Below are 20,287 nucleotides of genomic sequence, written 5' to 3' on the forward strand. Positions count from 1 at the left end.
GCAAGGGCCAAGAATAGCGACTGTAAATATTGCCATGAGTCCTTGTTGGCATTTGTGTTTGGTAAGTGAAGATGCAGAGGGAAGGATCAAAGCTGCCTGAATGGCTTTTAATTACAAGCCTTGATTGTTCTATTTTCTCTCAGAAAAATACTGCAATTATCTAACAAAGCTCTTCAAGTGGAATTAGACACTAGCCCCAAGCTTCAAGGGCTGTTCAGTGGCTATTTTCTCTTTAAAAAAGAAAGTAAATTTGATGTGTAGATAAAAGCCAGGCGCTCTGCTTACTGCCTACAGCCAAGTGTGGTGCTTCCTGGGTAAACACAGGATGGAAAGCTTTCCCCATGAGGAAGTGAACAGCCTGGGGGGCACCAAAGGCTGGTGGCACTCTTCTAAAGCCCCCCACCACAATGTTCCCTGGCTGGCTGAAGTGGTGGCTCTTCAGCATCCCATGTGGGAAGGGGGAGTTCCCTTTGGAGGTAAAATGAGCTATAATTTGGCAGCAAGACCTTTGTCCTCATTTTCAGTTTTCCTGATATGTTTTCTTTCTCTGTCTTTCAGCAAGAGTTCTGCACATCTCCATCACCTCCCCTTGCTCCCATGCTTCTCCTGCACAGCTCATGCCAGAAGTGTGAGACACCTTGGGAGTTTCTAAGGTCCAAACCATCCCCCGTACAAGACTCAATAAACCAGCTGGATAAGGAAATCAGAGAAATGAGGATTCCGTTTCATAAACTTAACCCTCAAATGAGATCAGAGAGTGGTAATTAACAAAAATTCAATGCAATGAAAAATCTCTTGAGACCCAGGCTGCTGCTGCTCAGCATTGATGGAAATCCTACGGATGTAATTAAATTTCCCTTATCCATGTGATGAGTTCAGTAGGATCCTTCATGCCGTGGGTTCAGCAGGATCTTTCATGCCAGCTGAGCTCCTTCATCCACGCTGACCAGGAGCTGGGGTGTGAGGCTGATGGCCACCACTTCATGATGGATGGGGCAGGTCAGAGCCACCAGCTCACAGAATCACAGAATCACGGAATCACAGAATCATACAATCATAGAATCACAGAATCACAGAATCACGGACTCGTAGAATCACAGACTCACAGAATCATAGAATCACAGACTCACAGAATCATAGAATCACAGAATCATAGAATCACAGAATGGTTTGGGTTGAAAAGGACCTTAAAGATCATCCAGTGTCAACCCCCTGCTGTGGGCAGGGACACCTTCCACTAACCAGGATACTCAGAACCCCATCCAGCCTGGTCTTGAACTCACCCTCCACAATTCCTGGTGGACAGCCCCAGGCAGAAGGGCTCGGTGGCATTGCTGACACTCACCAGAAGATGAAGCAGTTTTCCAGCCAAACACATGCAAATTAAACCCCGGTGCAGATGCCAAAGCAAAGCACAGGGAGAGCCCTGGTTGGCTTTCCACTGCCACCTCCCAGTCCCCTCTGGAATGCAGGGACAAGGGTAAACACCAGCACCAGGGGCTGGGCTCATTTTCTGCTCCTTTACACTGGGTCCCTGGAGGCCGGTGATTATCTCCAGAAATTTTAATGTCACGAAGGTTGGATAGACGACATTTAAGGTCCCTTCCAGCAGAATCCATCCTGTGATCTATGATTTCCTCTGTGGTTAAACAAAGCAGGAGCAGTGCAAGGATGAGATCAGGGAAACTCCAAAATATGTGAGCAAATGACCTGTGCATGTGGAGAAGTTGCTATTAATGACTAACACTGAGCAAACATTAAGTAGCCAAATCGCAATATGGGGTTTGTTTCACACAGAGGAAATCAACCTGAAAAGCCATTAATCTTAATTTCATGTTGACTACAGAGCTTCTGTTTTTATTCCTCGTCACTGAATGAAATCAGCATGACATGAGCTGTTCTTGGAGCATTCATTGCACATGCCAGGCTGGAAACACACAGAGAAACTGATGTTTATTGAGTGGACAGAGCCAGCCCAGGCTCTGCCTGGGCTCCTCTCTGTGGCCAGGAAAATGGTGATCTAATGCAGCCAAAACCAGTCTACAGGAAGATGCTGATTTTTTCAATGGTTTCCTTGGAAAAATCAAGTTTCCTGCTTGGTCTCTTGAAGGATCATTCTTCATTTCACTACACTGAAAATGAGCTGTTTGGCAGTGCTGGTGCTGCTCCCGGCTCCAGCCCTCCCTGCCTGGCTTCAGGCCCAGAGGGGAGGGAAGCAGCCGTGCTCTCCCTGACCACTGCTGGCAGCAGGAGACTCCATCAGCACTGCAGCTACATCCTCTCTCAGAAATAACACAGACTGGAGGAAAAACCCCTTTTGCTGCAGGAGTGGGCTGGTTGAACAGGATATGATTTCCTCTCAGAGGCCCTTACAGCAGTTCAGCCACAGGAAGACCAAATTCCCAAGAATCCTGCTTATGGCAAAGGGTTGGAACTAGACGATCTTTGGGGTCTCTTCCAGCCCAAACCATTCCAGGACTGTGAGATTCTGTGAATCTGAACAGCATGGGAGATGTACTGTGGGGTGAAGGTGATCCCAGCTGGGGTAGGATATTATTGTGCATTTTCTAACCCAAGGACAGTGCAGGGGTTGCTGAAGCACAAACCTTGAGATGGGAGAAGGGGCTGTCTGTGTCCCCCAGCACAGTGGAGAGCTGGCATCACTCCTTCCCTGCAGCCAGACAGGATCTCTGCACTGAGGGAGAGAGAGCAAAGTCAGTTTACATGGTTCAGCAGCATCATTGTTGCCAAGATACAAAACCATGTTGCTTTATTTATTGATTATTTCATTCTGTCATGCAATCTATCCAGGCTTCAGAGTGCTGAAAGCAGGAACAAAGGGAGTTTGTGAGCCATGGGCCTCTTTGATTTAACAGCACCCACTCTAATAGCAATCCCTTTGCCTGGAATAATTCTAAAACTCCCTCTTTCAAAAGGAGCTGTGACCTTGGTACTTCTGCTGCCACATTTTGAGCAAGGGTGTCATGAATCCCCAGTCCAAATAGGCAATAGGGCAAGTGCCTGCAGCCACTGTGGGCCACTCAAAATAGGCATGCAGCAGCTCAGACATGACAAGAAGGCGTCAAAAAAAACCCAGTGCCAAACATCCATCAGCATCACACAGCACATGCTCTACTTTCTTACAGTCCATCTCTGTTCCTCACACAGCACCAGGACTTTTGGCTTATGGGCTACTCTTCCCACATTCCATTTCCTAGAACCACAGAATCACAGATTGGTTTGGATGGGACAGAATCTTAAAGGATGTTTCATTCCAGCCTCCTGCCATGGGCAGGGACACCTTCCACTAAACCAGGTTTTTTCAACCTGGCCTTGAACATTTCCAGGGATGGGGCAGCCACAGCTTCTCTCAGCAACCTGTGCCTCACCACCCTCACAGGGAAGAATTTCTTCCCACTATCCAATCTAACCTGACCTCTGGCAGGTTGAAGCCATTGCCCCTTGTCCTGTCACTCCAGACCTTTGTCCAAAGCCCCTCTCCAGCCCTCTGGAGCTCCTTTAGGCACTGGAAGGGGCTCTGAGCTCTCCCCAGAGCCTTCTCCAGGCTGAGCACCCCCTGCTCTCTCAGCCTGTCTCTGTAGCTGAGATGCTCCAGCCCTTTTTGTGATCTCTGTGGCCTCCTCTGGTCTTGCTCCATCAGGTTCCCTTTGTCCCGTTCTCTCCCTTCTTCATCCTCCCCACCTCACAAGCAGTCCTCACCACGGAGATGGGACAGCTTTCCCTCCTACATCTGCTGCTGCTGGATTCTACCCTCCATCCCTCCCCTCTCAGCTCCGTGGCTCTCCTCAGCAGAGGAGAAGGCTGGTGGGTGAGATCTGTTCCTTCAGACTGCCCTGGGCAGGGGCTGGGGGTGAGGATCAGGGGTGGGAATAACCAACAGATTCTGCAGAGTCACAGCAGTGAGCTCAGCTGGCACAGAGCTCCACAGGGCAAACACAGCATGAGCCATGAATGCACAATCAGGGCTGCAGCCTGGGATGTGTCCGAAGAAGATTCTCCTGTTGAAGGAAGGAGAAATTGGCTTTTGCATAAATAGCCACAAAAATAGCTGAGGGGAAGCACAGCAAAATGAGTGGGAAAGCAAGCTGGAGTTTTTCTGGCAGAGCCTGCTTTGCTGCCAGTCTCAGTCTCTCTTTTGAGCAGATATCAAAGGCTGCACCCACACCAGCTGCTGCTGGAGATCCTTTTCATTTAAAAAAAGGAGCTCTAACTATAGAGAGTAGCCACCTTCCCTATAAAGCATTTCAGAGTGAGAGGCATCCTTCTCTGGACATGCATTGTTGTACCCTGCAATGATATTCCAGAGTTTCCAGAGAGAGATTGGAGCCCAATGACAGCTCTTTAAGTAGTTAACAAATCTCCCTGGAGAAAAAAAAAAAGGGGGAAAGATAATTTTAAAAAAGAAAGACATATTTACAGTCTAACTTCTCATGAAAAACTTGTGAAAACAGACGTGGCAACTGCTCAGCCTCAGGCAGAGTCTTCATCAGGCCAAGTCTGGAGCTTTGGAGCAGGGGCACCACAAAGCCCAACACAGCTTTGTTCTTTCTGCAGTCAGGGTTTCTCCCACCTGCTGCAGTTGTCCCAGCCCTGGGGCCAGAGGCATTTGGAGCAGGGGAAAGGCTTTGTGGCTCCTTTGGCTGTGGGTTTGGGGAGAGGGACTTCAGCTGAATACTCACCCAAAACCAGTGACCTCCCCAACCTGCAGCTCAATAAAGGGTAACCCAGCATATCCCCAGCTCAGCTCTTCCCACAGCATAAAACCATAAACCACAGAACATCCAGAGCTGGAAGGGACCCACAGGGATCAGAGATGAACTCCTGGCCTTGCAGGGAACAACACCAAGAACCCCACCATGTGCCTGAGGGTGTTGTCCATCCAAACCTCGGTGAAAGTGTAAATTCTGCTCCTTATTTTTGCTGTTAGAAGTTGTACTTGATGGATGAATTGATGGAGGGGGGAGTGTTGTTGGCTGAGGGAGAGGAAGGGAGATCTGGTCCTTGCAAAGCCAGATCTCTGCCCAGATTTACCCAGAGCCAAGGAGCTGTTGCTTGGGGCAGAGCTCAGTCCTCAGGCCATCCATTCCTCAGCCTTTTCCAGCACTTAATTTCAGCCAGCAGCAGCAGAGAGAATACTTGGTATGTTAATAAATCCCAAAATACTGAATAAAGCACTTTGGTTTATGGTTTTGCTGTTAGAACTCACCCCTGGATACTTATAATTAACTGAACTAGTAGAAAAATAAGGATTTCCATTTTTTTTTCTCACCAATTTACTTTTTTCTTCTTTAAGAAGAAAATCACCACTGCTAATAAAAAACCCTCTCCTGATATTTACCTGCTTGGGTAGGAATATTGATCTCTGCAGAGAGAAAGCACTTTCTTTATTGCACATCTCACTGTCCAGTCCATCTCTCCTACAGAATATGACCTTGGCTTTATTTTCAGAGCAGTTCTGCAATTTATTGTTCTCCCAGGTCACACCTAACCCCATAACTCCTGGGAATTGTGGGGAGAGGAGGTGGGAAGAGCTTTTTTCATCCTGCAGCAGACTTCACCTCTAACAGCAGGCAGCTGCCTGCACTGTGCCCTGCTACACATCACAGCTGCCCTTTGCATGAGCCAGGGCCCCAGTTTTCCAACATTTTCACATCTTCTCTTCCTACAGACGTTAGGAACACATCTTCTGTTCCTGTGTTATCTACAGACCAAGCTGTCTGTGTAACAAAAGTTGCCACAGATCTCACTTCAAAGGGATGGGCTGAGACATTCCAAATCCACCCAGTGAACTCTTCCAGATTATCATCCAAACCACAGGGGGGTTTACTTTCCTTTATTAAAGCACACAAGTAGCCACCTAAATGTCATTTACACTGCGGCAGTTGTAAAAATCACACCAACACAACCACTTCCACAGGGAACTACAGAGCCAGCACTAAAGCCATCCAGCTGACCATGAGCCTGTAACTCCAGAGGCACACTACAATAAAGTTTTGCTTTCAGGTGTTTGCTGCTCTTCTTATAACAAACTTCACTGAGCATTGAACAGAATGCCTAAACACATTCACTGCAAGGGCTGTGGAAATACCCAAAAGCTTAGTAAACATACATTTATTGAGTACTTGATTATGTAAGATTGTTGCAGCATAGTCATTATAACAAAATCCATATTTAAAAAATGCCTAACACTGGTATATTTCTTTTCAGAGGACATAAATCTATTTAAAAACCCAGCCAAGAACGACAAAGGGAGTGTGGCTGTTCCTTGGCCAGCCACTAATGACTGTTCTCCTGCTTCCTAAAGGTAAGAACAGCCTGGCAGTCAGTTCCCAGCTTCAGCCCCAGCCATTCCAGACCCTATCAGACCATCCCACAGCTGAGGGCTGAGCAGACCCAAGGTCTCTCACTGCCCAGTGCTGTTACCACCCACAAACATCCCACCTAACCCAGTTTTCCAAAGGCATGGATGCAGCTTGCCAGCAGCACAGTTCTCAAGGAGCTGTTCTTCACATGCCTGGGGTTTATAAGGGATTTCCTGGTGAGGGCTCGGGGATTAACATCCACTACAAAGTGCTTAAAGTGCCCAGATTTCCTCCTCCCTCCAGATTGGTATGGGGAAGTGCTAATTGCAAAGTTTGCTCTGGTATACATCCAGATTCCCAATCAAATGTTAATCAGCATCAAAATCCTCCCAGCTTGAGCAGTTTACAATGGATCTGGGTCCTACACATGGGACACTGTAATTGCATCTATATTTTAAGCCCAACCATGAGAGAAACACTCTACATAGAAATATAACATTCAATTCCTTTGTACAGCATATAGAAAGAACATGACAGCATTAAAATATTGGCAAATCGATACATTAAAAATACAGAATCTCATAGATCAGAGCACAAGAAATATATTCACATTGGAATCTGTACAGTCCAGATGACACTGCTGGTTCTCATGTTGGAATTGATCCCCCCATCTCCAGGTGGAGGTTGGTGCTTTGCTCCCCCATCAGCACCACTGGCCACCACTGCCCAGATTTCCTGGGGCTGTTGTGCTACAGGGACAACCCCAGGCTGCTGCTCTCCCCAGCACAGAGGGCACTCAAGTGGTGAAACTCTTTGGGGAAGCTTTTGTTATCAAGTGAAATGACAGGACATTTCATTCTCCACAAAGCTCTCGCCTGCTTTGGGAGAGGAAAATCATTCCATGGTTGGCAGGAGGGGTTGTACCCAGGCAGCATTTCCCACATGCTTTCAGCATTGTGGGTCTCATTTCAGTTAAAAACATAAAACAAACCACAGAACCCCAGGTTTTGTATGGTTTGTGCCCCACTTATCCCATGTGAAGTGGGTGGGACTGTTTTAGGCTGCCTCCTCCCACCAGGAATGTCCATGTCTTCTGGAAGAGCTGCCATTCTGACTTCTCCAAAATGGCTTTTCCTATACATAAATACATGTGTCTATAGGCCACTTCATTCCTTCCTCCTCTCACCGAGGAAGATGCCCAAGGCATGCTTGGTAAGGTGAAATCCTACTGTGTATCTGCACCTATTCCACTACAGACATGTATATACAGACACATTCTGTCCATTATTACACTGGAAATAGAGTTTAAAAAAAAAGAAGAAAAGTAATAGCAGCATATAAATGAGAAATTGTGTTCATTTCCTCAGTCTTTTTTCTTCCTCCTCTTCAGAGCTACACCATCAGTTCTGACAGTCCCTTCTCCCCACCCTGCTCCCCTCTGAGAGCGGGGGTTTCACTGCAGATCCCATCTGCAGGAGCTGGCGCTGTCCTTCCAAGGCAGTTTGAATTTCTCTTCCCGTCAGCTCCCTCCTCTCCCTCCCTGCATCCTTTCCTGCGCGATGACTCATCCTGGAGATGATCTTGGGTTTTGTCTGATGGCTCCTGCCCACTTTGGCTGCAGCAGAGTCTGATTTCAGAGCGATGGCACAGGAGGAAAACCCGCACACGAGCGCCTGGCGAGCCAGGCGAGCTGTTAACATCTCCACCCAGGGAGGAAAAAAGCGATGCAAGAGTTCACATTCTGTCTGTCTCCCAGCAGCAGCAGCAGAAGTGTAAGCCCCAGGAGCGATGCCTATTTTAAACCCCTAATTCCCAAACTCTCAATAATGTTGCAAACCCCCAGGGTTTTGCAGGAATCAGCGGGCTGATTTCAAACACGTTCCTTAGTGCAGGATGCACTGGAATTAAAAATGCATCAAATGGGCTCACTTTCTCTGCGTGCTCTCGCAGTATCCGGTTTTCCCAACCCCCAAAATTGTTTCCTTGGTTTCTCACCTCTCAGTTTTGGGGTCCTGCTAAAGGGCCGTTATCTGAGTCAGTTCTGACGTGGGGGTGGTCGGACTCTGCTGGGCGACAGCCACCATGGGGATTTCCATGCCTAGTCAGGCCGGATTGTTAGTCCCCTCCGAGTTCTTGCAGGCGTAGGCCACATCCTTGGCGATGCTGCACATCCTGTTGGACATCTGGAGCTCGGTCCTGAAGGCGGTGGGGAAGCAGAACTTCTTGAAGCACGCCTTGAAGTTCTCATCCAGGAAGGCGTAGAGCACGGGGTTCAGGCTGCTGTTGGCGTACCCTAGTGCGGTGCAGAAGCAGGAGATGGCCAACTCCAGCTCGCTCTCTGCCTTGGCACCCAGGCACTGCACCAGCACGAAAATCTGGATGGGAGTCCAGCAGACAATGAAGACTGCCACCACCACCAGCACCATGCGGGTGATGCGCCTCAGGTTCCGGTCCTTCTCCTTGGAGCCCGAGAGGACACGGACGTTCTTGAGCCGCCTGATCATCAGGCTGTAGCAAATGGTGATGATCAGCACAGGGATCATAAAGGAGAAGAGAAAGACGCAGATGCCAAACACTGGATCCCAGTAGTCCACGGGAGAAGGGAGCTTAATTAGACAATCAATCTCTGCAAGAGTGAAAAAATAAAATGGGAAGGAAGATCAGCAAACGCAGATCAAGCAGAAAAGCATCTGCACATTCAGATTAGTTTAGGTTAGTTAGGTTAATTGTTGGACTTGATGATCTCAGAGGGCTTTCCCAACCTAACATAACAATCCTACATTTAATATTCAATTCCTCACATAACAATTCCATGTTTAACACTAGAAAAGCAGCAGCAGTGATGCAGAGAGGCAGGGGCAGAGTTAAGATGATTTTACAGCAGGGGCCTCCCCCCACAGATGAAAGTGGCCCCCCTCTCCCTGGGCTCTCCTGTCCCTCCCACTGGTGCAGTTTTACTGACCATTGTTCTCGTTCTCTGCAGATCCCATCACCATGGCCGGGATGCCGAAGACAGAAGCCAGAGCCCAGATGCAGACATTGACCACCTTGGCCTTGTGGGGCGTGCGGATGTCCAGGGCTTTGATGGGGTGGCAGATGGCGATGTAGCGGTCCACGCTCATCATCGTCAGGGTGAAGGTGCTGGTGAACATGTTGTAGTAGTCAATAGAGATGGCAATCTTGCACAGGACATTGCCAAAGGGCCAGAAGCCCAGGAATGTGTCTGTTCCCTGGAAGGGCAGGGTCATCAGGCACAGGGTGTCAGCCAGGGCGAGGTTAAAGATGTAAATGTTGGTGGCTGTCTTCATCTTGGTGAATCTGAAATGCAGGAATGAGCAATGGTTAGAGTTCCCACTGGCCATGATGGGTCAGACACTGAACTTTACTGAAGCAGATTTTGCTGATTTCGAAAGGAGATACCATACTTTCTTATGTAATGAGATTGGCCATCCTCACCTTTCTACCTCCCACATATTTACCAACACACGGTTCAGCCCATCTCCTAAAACACCACAAATGGTCCCTCCACAGTCAGTTCCATGGGCAGGAGAATCATTCCCTCAGGCTGCCAGTGAGCACCATCAAAGCCTGAGGCTGTCACCTCAGATGGTGTTTCTTGAAAAATTACTTCAATAAGGCCAACTTAGGGTTTCACTACCTGTGGCTTCATTTATTGGTGAAGCTTTAGCCAGTAAGATGATGTGAAAGGCGCAGGGCAAGCTGATGATCCATTTGACATGGGCTCATAGCCAGAGATCATGGCTGATGTGAGCTGTCAAATCAGAGCAGGCAAAATGGCCAGCCCTGGCCAGCCAAAAACTGGTGAGGTTTGTGTAGAACATAAACTAGGTTTGAATCAGAAATCAGAATATCACAATGGATCTTTCTAGAGAAAGGAGTAAAGTCACACATCAAACCCTAAAGACTTTTTTTGTCATTTCAATATTACTTTTACCACACGAACTGACTGCCCCAAAGGAAGAGTCACCTTGCTCTAATGGCAATCATCTCCTTTTCACACTTGGGAAATGATGCAGAGCCAGCTGTGATCACCTATCTGGGGGGACGTGCAGTGTCTGCAGAAATGGAAGCTCAACAGTGACTCCGTGACAGTCTAACATTTCAGCTCCAGGATATTCCTCTCATGGGCAGAATAAGAGCTCAAATAGGTATAATTTTCAAACTACAGCTCATCCATCATTTACTCTACTAATGGTCTTAGCAGAAACATGGCCAAAAATGGCAGACAATGATGTTATTAACAGAGTGCAAGTTCATTTGAGGGTAACACTTCTACCCATAAACTGCTGCACTATTTTCAGCCTGATACGTGTTAAAATATTACAGGGTCTGATTTGACTTAAAAAGCTCTTTTTGCCAATTTGATCTAGAACAGCCAACCCCCAGCTTCCCTTCTCTGTGCTGTGCCCTCCCCTGAGCTTCTTCAGCTCTTGATAAATGATTTGAATGCTTGGCAGAACATTATCACTGGTGTGGTCTGAACTCTGCTGGGACACATGGTGACCTGGCCAGGTCTGCAAGGGAAGCAGACAGGGAGCCAGGATCCAGACTATAAAGTCTATTTTTTTACCTGCCTTGGAGCTCTAAGCTGTGCTTGTATCAGAAGTCTGAAAGCAGCTTCAGAAAGCCAAACTAAATGATCCTATTTTTGACCCTGAAAGCCAAGGGAAGCTTTTGGAGGTGAGCACTGATGGAAACGTTGTTGGAAATACTTTGAGGTCCCCACACAAGCCTGAGTGAGGCTTTATCTGGCCCAGAAATCAATCACAAGTTCTTAGAAAGCCAGCCCAGACAAACTTACATAACCAAAAGCAGTAGAAGGAAAATACTGGTGCCTTTCCTTTTGTGATGGGATCAATGAGCAAAAGCACTTTGCAAATCCAACACAACCAGGCAGCTTAAAGCCAGGGCTTTAAGCTCTGGGATTTCCTAAGGAGAATTACAGCAGCCTCCAGTGTCCTGAACTCCAGAGCAGCATCTCAGGGTGGCCAAGTTTTCCTTTCCTGAACTCTTGCACTTGGCATAAACGTGGCAAAGCACAGGGTGTGAGGTGGGTCTGTGAGTGGATCCACTCTCCTCTCCAGGTCAGTAGAGGGGGATTAAAATGAAGTGCAATCACTTTTATCAGCTCTCACAAAAATAAGCACTGTCACCTCAGGCTTTAGGAAATGATTCAGTCACCCAAGATTGTGGTGGCAAAGGTCTCCTGGGAGCTGCAATTTCCCCTGAACACCACAGACCTGGCTGGGCTAGCTCAAGCTTCCCAAAGGTCAAGTTTGTTGCAGACCAGCGTTCCAGGAGGGCTGGAGCCAGAGGAAATTCATCAACAGACATCTAACCCTTTTTACTGGCATTATAACTCAAGGGAATAACAATTCTGAGCAATGGTGAGCAACTTTACTGCAAAACTGTAAAAATTAAAGGTTGTTCCTGTTTTATTTTTTGTCATTGACCAGTGAGAGAAGCAAGGAACAATTCACCCACCACCAAGCCCCATCCAGCATCCCGGGAGGACAAAGCTGCCTCCCTGCACACTCCCGTGTCCCCAGCACTCAGAAGTTTTGAGCATCTCAGCCAGCCCTGAACTCTGGGTGTGCAGAGCAAATCTTCAGCTCCTTCCCACATCCCTCCAGCCCCACTCCTCCCAGACACTTCTCAGCATGAATTCAGGTGCAATTGCTTTGCCTGGTCCTGCAAAATCCTTCAGTGCACAGATCCCTGTCCTCTGCCTCCTTCCTCACCCCTCCTGGAGGTGATGGCAGAGCCACCTTCCCCTGCTCCAACACAGGACACACTGAGGAGGCTGTCCCAGCACTTCCATCTTCCAACAGAATTTAAAGCTGATTTTGCATTCTTGAAAGGGGGTGAAATTAATTTGCACCCAATTAATTACTTCTACACCTCTTTGTCTACATGCTGAGAGCCAACAGCCATTGTCCCAACCAACAAATGTTCCCAAACATTTCCAGAATGTTCAGTTCACACAAAAATCAATCAATCAATCACTTCTCTGTGGATTAACCTCTCTTTCTTTTCCTCCAGAACTGAGAGTGTTCTTTCTCTTAATCTGCACCAAAAAAAAAGGAAAAACTAAACTCTCTGGTTTTAGGAGGCACCTCAGTCTCCTCCCCCACAGCACAAATCTGCTGCAGAAAAACCTGTGGATTCCGTGGAGGACATTAGCTCCCTGCTGGGCCCCTTTCTTGCACTCTGCCACAGAGGTAATTTCCTAATGGAGCATCTCCCACAGGGTAGTGCTCAGCTCTGCATCCAGCTCCCCCTTTGTCACCACAGTAATTGCTTTGCTCTGCTCTCCTGTTCCCTGGGATGCCGAGGAAGAACACCTGGATATCAGCTCAGCACTTATCTTCCCTCTCCCTTGGGCTGCGTGGACCCTCTGGCAAGGGGAGTGCACGGGCTGGGAGAGGAGGTTAAGGGGAGGTCATTCAGGGTTGGCAGACTCACCCTCGGGGCTTTAAGGACCTGCTCCTCACAAGAACAGGTTCTGCCCCTGGCTGAGCCTCGGGGTGAGCTGCAGACATGTTAGGTTTGGACCTTTCCCTTTTCCACCCAGCCACAGCAAGGCTGCAGGGCAAGGCTGGGGCTCAGGACCAGCCCTGCAGCAAACCCAGAACCCAAAGTGGGGCTGCAGACACCGGGGGCAGAGGGACCAGAGCAAAACCTGCAGCCCTGAAAAACCCTGAGCATTGTTTCCAGGAGCTCTCTGCCTCTTGGAGCCTCCTGATTCTGATATGTGTAGCTCCAGCTAATTAGGATGCAGACAGTGTTGTTCACCTTGAGCAGCTCCCTCCATCCCCACCTCACACCCTGGCAGCAGTGCCAGCCTTTGCCCCCATGCCTGGACATGCTCCAGGGAGCAAAACAGAGCAGGAAAGGCTCAAAGAGGATTTTCACTGAGCTGCTCTCCCCCTGTGATGGTGGCAATCAGCCCCAGTTCTCTCCCATCTCTGCTCCCATCTCTGCTCTCAGCCCTCAGGTTGTGTGAAGCTGATATTTGATCTGGCACGTTCTGTCATGATTTGTGTCCCCTCAGCTGTCCACCCACACTGTGCTCTCTGCATCCCTGCTGCTCTCATCACCATCCCAGAGCCCCCTCAGCCTGGAACTTCTGACCAGTGACAGATGATTTATTCTTAATGGTTCATCAGGCCCTGAAAAAACCGCACTGAGTTTGAGAAGGACAAATTTAAATTAGTTTGGACTCTGAGGCCAGACACTACAGCAAAGGCAGTCACCAGCACAGCACCTAAAAGCCCATAAATTACCCAGCAAGACAGGGACTGACTAGCAGGGGCTAGTAAGGGAACCTGCAGCCAGCCAGGAGGAGCACACACCTTGGGACAGATGATCTTTTTGTCCTTGAGTCTCACCTCTGTGTCTGGGGGACAGCTATGGAAAACCAGCCTTGCCCTGCCCTGCAGGTGCTCCCTGGGGATCTCTGTGGATGTGCTGCCAGGCCAAGGGAGGAGGCTCTGTGGCTGCTGCTGCTGCTGCAAGGCTTCAGCAGCTCACCCCGGGGCTCTCAGGCATGATCCCACATCCCTGAGCAGGTGCTTGGCCACCAGGAATGGTGCTCTGCTCTGAGGAGGGCATTCATCAGCATCCACCCTGCAGCAGGACACTCTTATCTGGCTCATGGGCCAGATCTGCCTCTGCTGACACCCAGAATGCTTCTGGGAATTGCCCAGTCTCTGAAAAACACTGGGAACCAAGTCCTATGTTAAAGATCACAGAGTTACTGCTGCACAGGGGCAACTCCCGTTCACCCAACTCACAAAGAGCCCTTCAGCACACACTGGAGCTACAGGACCTGTGTCAGCAGGGGCCAGATGTGGCCGCTGTGGGTCATGTGGCTGAGCCCAGCTCACCTGGGCTCATGGGGATGCAGGAATCAGGGAGCTGCAGACCTGTCCTGTGCAGCCATTGTCCCAGCAGGATCCCCTGCTGCTCACCTCACCATCCTCACCCAGCTCCACTCACTCTCCAGGGCAGAGAGTCCTTGGTTTGGGCTCCATTTCTCCATAAATTGCAATAATTGATGTCTATTTGTTTTGTTTTTCAAGGAAAAACTAGGAGGCAGATCTGGAGACAGCAAAGGTCTCAGATGGCCCCACTCATGTCTGCTGGGTCCCCCTGCATGAAGCACTCACTTCATTTCAGCTCTGAGACACACAGCTGGTCCAGGCTTTTCCCTGAGAAAGCTTTCTATTAAGAAATCAGCATCTCTGAAATGTCATAATTAACTTAATTTCCCCCGTCTCATCACAGCCAGCTGCCCTCACCCCTGTTCTCGGGGGCTGAGGCAGTTTTCAAGCAGAACAACAGCTGGCACAGCATCCCCAGGCAGGCTCATGGTTCAGGCACCTCCCCATCACATTTTTCCTCCTAAACCTTCACCTGGAGGCAACAGATGAAAATGTAGGGGCTTGACAGCCCTAAACTGCCCAAAACATTGCTTCAAATGCTCTGAAAGGGGTTCTGCCATAGGAGAGCTGAGCACTCCCAGCATTTTTCCAGGCTCCCAACAGAGAGCTGCCATAGCAATGAGGAGTGCCCCAGAAATGAGGCAGCATTCCCAGGGGGGGTTGCACTGGAGGAATGGAGTCCTGCAGACCCCCAATGCTGAGCATCACAGCAGCATGGTGGAGCTGGGGACAGCTTGTCCCTTCCCTGGGTCACCAATAGTCAGCAGAGATTTGGGGCCTCTGTCACACCCCTATAAGGACACCTGGGTCAGCCCTACCCCCAGAGCCAAAAAAACAAAAATATACCCTCCTTCCACTTTGCTTTCCTTCCTAAATGCAAAGCTCTTTGGCAAGCAGCCTTGCAGACTTCAGTTAATAGCTAGGAGGGATCTCAGCAGCCTGGTTTTCCCCAAACCCTCTGTTCAGCTCCTTGTTTTGCGTTCATTAAGAAGCAGAACAGGAAATATATGCAGAGGAGAGCAAACAGCAGAAGGAGGAGGGAGGGGAGGCCTCGTCTCTGCTGGCAAGGAGCTCCAGGATGAGCCAGCAGAACAAAGCCACAGACGAGGCAGGTTCCCACAAAAGGCCCTTTACTGTCCAGGAAATCGTGTTCCTGACAAGAGCCCTTCTCCATCTTACCCAATTAGTGCTGCTCAGCACTGGAAGGGATTGACAGTCACATGATGACTGTCTCTATAAATTAATCGTTCCAAATGTTAAATCATTCCAAATACAATAGAGATGTAGGCTGGGTTCTACATCAGAGGGGAAAACCTAGAGGAGGCTTTGAATCTGTGCTTCTGGGTGAAATACCGGGAGATTTAAAACTTTCCCCTTGGTGCTGCAGAAAACTCATTCAGGAGGAACAAAAAAAATGAGCTTTTCTGACGCCTCCAATTTCCTTGAGTGGTGGTATTAGAGTATTTTTATTTCCCAGCTCCCTCAAAAATGGGAAACAATTACTGTCTATAACACCACCAGTCTTTTTCTGGAAGGTAGTACATCATTTTCCTATGGGCTGTGTAATATTATCATTGCCAAAGCATAGAAAGAAAAAAATTTGTTGGGGTGCACATTACCTACAGTGATAAGGGCGCAGCACAGAGGGTTTGCTGATCATTTTTCCATTAATTTATCATTAAGAGCCCCTAAACCCTGTGTTGACTTACCAGAAACCAACTTCCAACCTGCTGAAAACCAGGTGCTACTCAAGGCATGAAGCATCAAAGCTCTAATCTGAGGAGAAGAGCATGTGTTTGAGAAGCCCATCAGCATTCTCCTTGCATGGCCACAATTTGGCAGCTCTTCACCAATCTGTGCACGTGGCCAGGGTCAAGAGTTTGATATTGAGTCCAATCCATCCTCACACCTGCTCCTGACCTGAACAGACAGGGCAAGGAGGGAAGAATCCTGGGCAGAGATCACCAGAAGCTGCTACTCATCAACTCAAGGGTCACTGCCTTGGCTCTAACTCAGTGTTGGTCCCAGCTCAGTGCTGAGTTCCCAGGGAACATGGGTGGGGAACAGCAGCTCCTGCACGTGCTCTAGTTCAGAACACACTTTCCATTTCCGAGTAAAGGGAAATAGAGAAATGGAAAAACCTGAGGGAGACTGGGGTGGCACCTGTCTCCAGTTTTCAGTTGCTTAAAAGCTGTAAAATGAGAGGACACACACAAAAAGTTACATTCCATGGGAAATCCTAGTGGTAAAGCCCACTTTCTTTTCTGAGTGCCATTTATCCAGCTGGAAGGTAACAAAGTCAAAGTCAAAAAGGAGTGGAGCAGAAGCCAGTATTTTTCATGGTTAGCCATGGCACAGGTCCACCCTGCCTAGGACCCCAGTTTGGGACACTCATTTTACTGGTGATGCTCCAGTCCCAGCCCTGGGCAGGGCCAGCAGGATCCTGCTGTGCACATCCCACCAGACCTGTGCAGACACGGAGAAGATTTCTGCCAAGGCTTCTCCTTACACACACCAAGGCTCATGCACGGGGTAAGGACTCCCTTCCTCTGCTGCACAGGGGCTGCATTCCCATGCAGCCACATCACCACCATCAGACGAGGGCTTCCAGCTCCAGAGCCCCCCTACTCACATACACACACACAAACTACTCCAACAATTGCTACTACACTGAAGCTGTCCAGACACGGCACCAGAGTGCTGCAAACCTCCTCTCTGCACCTGCAGACTCCGTGGGGCTGATGGGATCCCCTCTCAGTGCCATGAACTCCTCAGCTAAAAGAGCACAGGCAGGCAGCCTGATGAACAGTCACGTCACTTTGCCCTTGGAGCAGAGATTCAACCACTCTTCAGCAACCTCTGGTACCAAAGACCTAATTTTACAGCATCTCCCTAGCCAAGTTGTAGTTATTCAGGGGAAAGGTGCTTTGGAAGCAGCTGGGCTCCTGGCAGGAGCAAGACAATCTCATCAGTGTCTGAATACCTGCTAAATACTTTCCTCTTCTGTTGGAGGATTCAGCCTGTCTTTTCTGTGCTGGCAGCATCCACCTGCACCAGGAATCTGCTCCAAGATAAAATGGAAGCTCCCTCCTTAACATGCAGGGTGCAGAGATCAGAAGGGGGATGCTGGGTTTAACATAATCTCAGCCCTAAGAGCTGCACAAACTTAATCTGTACTTACAGGGGAAACAAGGTTTCTGATTCCCAGGACCAGAAGGGCTGGAACCACAGCAGAAGCAGACAGGGACACTCAAAATGCCAACAATGGGCAGGGAGGATGGAGTGGTGCACCCTCTGTGCTGTCCCTCTACAAAGGTCTCCCCCACCCTCCTGACTTCAGCACAAAGAGCCAGACAAGTTGCCCTCAACTCTGCAGCATCCTCTCACACCTTATTTAAGTCTGTGGGCTCCAAAGGGTTGGAAGACTTACATTTGTGATTTTTTTTTTTCTCCTGTAAAAGTAAAAGGAAGCTTCCCAGCAGGCTCTTTCCTTTGCAACAAGGTTCTGCTTTGGAAAGAGCCAGCTCCCAGATGGAGCAGCACCTGCAAACACAGCTGGGGTGCCGGACACAGCACAGGAAGGAGAGGTCCCATGAAGGAGCCAGCACACCCTGGCAGTGGAATGCTCCCAGCACACTGCCCTCCCCAGGGACATACAGATCCCTAAAAAGAAAAAGAAAAAGAAAAAAAAAAAAAGACCAATTTTTTGAGCAGATCTGCTCACTGTTCCATTCTCTGGGTTAAACTTTAGGAGGCACCAGAGGGCAGCTGAAAACTGGCAGAAACCTTCATCACAGCCTAGGAAGGGAAAAAAAAACCCAAAAACCAAAACCAAAACAATAAAACAAATGCCACATCATTACCTCTAAAGCACGTCTGTAACCCCAGGGAAGCGCCTGCTGCTTCTCCCGCAGCAGGGATCGAGGGAGGGAAGGTCTGCCCCGCTCCCAGCCTTCCCGGGAGCCTGCCCGGTGTCCTACCTGACGATGACATACATGACGGAGCAGTTGCCCACCAGCCCCACGATGCACACGATGGAGTAGACGACCACGATGGTGATCTTGATGCTGAGCGGCAGGAAACCGTCCCCGGTGCTGTTGTTGAACCAGTTGCTGGGCAGAAAGCTCAGGTTGAGCATGGAGGAGTCGTTCAGCAGCTTCCTCAGGTCGGGGTCTTCAAAAATATGGGCAGAGAAGAGCGGGTCCATCCTGAAGCAGCAGCCTGCGCCAAGGACCTGGGGCAGCAAGAGGCAGCTTTAAAATCTGCTGATCAAACGGGTGGCAGGGCACTGTAGCAAGGCGAGCGCACGAGAAACGCTGGGGAAGGGTGATTTATTACCGGGGAGAAGGGATGATTTACCGGCACGGAACACAGCCCCCCTCCCCGGGAGCGCTTTAATGGGATGCAACCCTGCGAGCCTGGCGCATCCCGGGCGCACAGCGATCGCGCATTGCTCCACACGGCCGGCGCGGGCTGCACACCCCATCCCCTCTCCAGGGCTGCCTCTCCCATCCCTGCGGGCCAGTGAGTCCCCCACACGCGGCTCTGTGCCCCCAGACCTTCCACTGCCACCGGGGCTCCGGCACGACCCCAGCCGAGCCAAAACAGCGAGGAAAAGCCCGAAGTTGGCAGTGAAGCCCAGCGGGCTGCTTACCTGCGGCAGGTCCCCTCTAGCGCAGCTCCGCACCTGGCTCCGCTGCCCGCGGCCGCATCCAGCACCCCCGGCCGGGGGATGGGGGCACACGGACAAAGCCGGGGCTCCGCGGGTGGAGGAGGGGAAAGGGCTGCTCTCCAAGCAGGGCTGCTGCTGCCAGCGCAGGGGGCTGCACCCCGGAGCCCACGTTTTTAAGGAAAAGGGAGGGATGAGGGAGAGGGAGGGAGGGAGGACGGAGGGCGGCTGGGCAGAGCCAGGCTGCCGGGCTGCTCCCACTGCGTAAGAGAAAAGCGGGAGGGGGAAGGAGGAAAAGGGAGGGGGGGGGGATGATAAATAACCGAACGCGGCAAAGGGAAGGCGAGCCCACACCTGCGAGATGCGGGCAGCGTCCTGCCCCCTCCCCGTCCCACCCCCGGCGTGGCTTTGGGGACCAGCATCCCCCGAGGTCCCCAGAGCCGCCCTGCCGCAGCCCCCCGACCCCCAGCCTACCTGGGGTGGGCTCCCAGCAGGAGATGCTGGGGAAGAAGGAAAGGATCGGGCCAGGCTGCTGGGGAGATCGGGATTCGGGAAGCAGATTCCTGCCTCCTCTGCAATTGTGCAACCTGAGCGCTGTTCTAGCGCAGGAGCAGCGGAATGGGGAATCTGACCTAGAAACTGGCAAAAATATATATATACATATATATGGAGGAATGAGAGCTATGGGGAGAAAATTGTTATTATTTAGTATTCTTCTAGCAGCATTAACTAAAGGTCATTTTGGTAACCCAAACCATCCTGCACTTCTCATCGGAGTTAGGTATTTCAGAGGCTGCAGTGGTAAATTCCTTACCTCAAGGTGGGGTGATTCACACAGAGCCCACAGGTACCTGCAGTTCCCAGACTGCCTGTGGGACACTGACCCTGATAAACTCCTTTCCCAGGAGCTGCAGAGTCCCCAGGTAGGGCAGCCCCCAGAGAGGGTGCACAGAGGACTTTGGGACCCACTCCCAAAGTGGTTTCACTGCTGAGTACCAGAGCCCCCTGCTCTGTGCCTCTGGCCATCTGCAGAAGCCATTTCCCAGCATTTTGGGGAAATTTCTCAGTGTTGGGAACAAAAGCAGAGGCACACACTGATCAGAGCAAATTCAGGGCACTCTTGCCCAAGAGGTGGAGGAAAAGAACATGAGCTCATGGGCATCAAATGTTTTTTCTCTTCCCAACCCACAGCCAGCCCAACACAGAGCTCCTGCCCCAGCAGGCAGCCAGGGCTACCCCTTTGTGCTCCAGCTCTCCTTTAATGGATATTTGGGGACATTTAGCACAAAAGCTGCACCTTGTTCACCAGGAACACAATGCTAAGGTAT

The 20,287-nt window shown here is 50.0% G+C and overlaps 1 protein-coding gene across 1 annotated transcript; it reads right to left on the bottom strand.

Annotated features, from left to right (window-relative positions):
• Positions 1–5,838: 5,838 nt before the first annotated feature.
• On the bottom strand, positions 5,839–19,537 carry OPRL1 (opioid related nociceptin receptor 1). Its single transcript, XM_039719462.1, has 5 exons — positions 19,434–19,537; positions 18,945–19,219; positions 18,271–18,524; positions 9,286–9,641; positions 5,839–8,949 (listed from the first exon to the last, which is right to left on the bottom strand). Exons 3-5 carry the CDS (start codon positions 18,495–18,497, stop codon positions 8,426–8,428), a joined length of 1,107 nt encoding a protein of 368 aa, XP_039575396.1. The 5' UTR covers positions 18,498–18,524; positions 18,945–19,219; positions 19,434–19,537; the 3' UTR covers positions 5,839–8,425.
• Positions 19,538–20,287: the final 750 nt, after the last annotated feature.

The sequence above is a fragment of the Passer montanus genome, unplaced genomic scaffold (genome assembly GCF_014805655.1).
Source record: "Passer montanus isolate IOZ18808 unplaced genomic scaffold, ASM1480565v1 scaffold41, whole genome shotgun sequence".
Taxonomy (NCBI): Eukaryota; Metazoa; Chordata; class Aves; order Passeriformes; family Passeridae; genus Passer; species Passer montanus.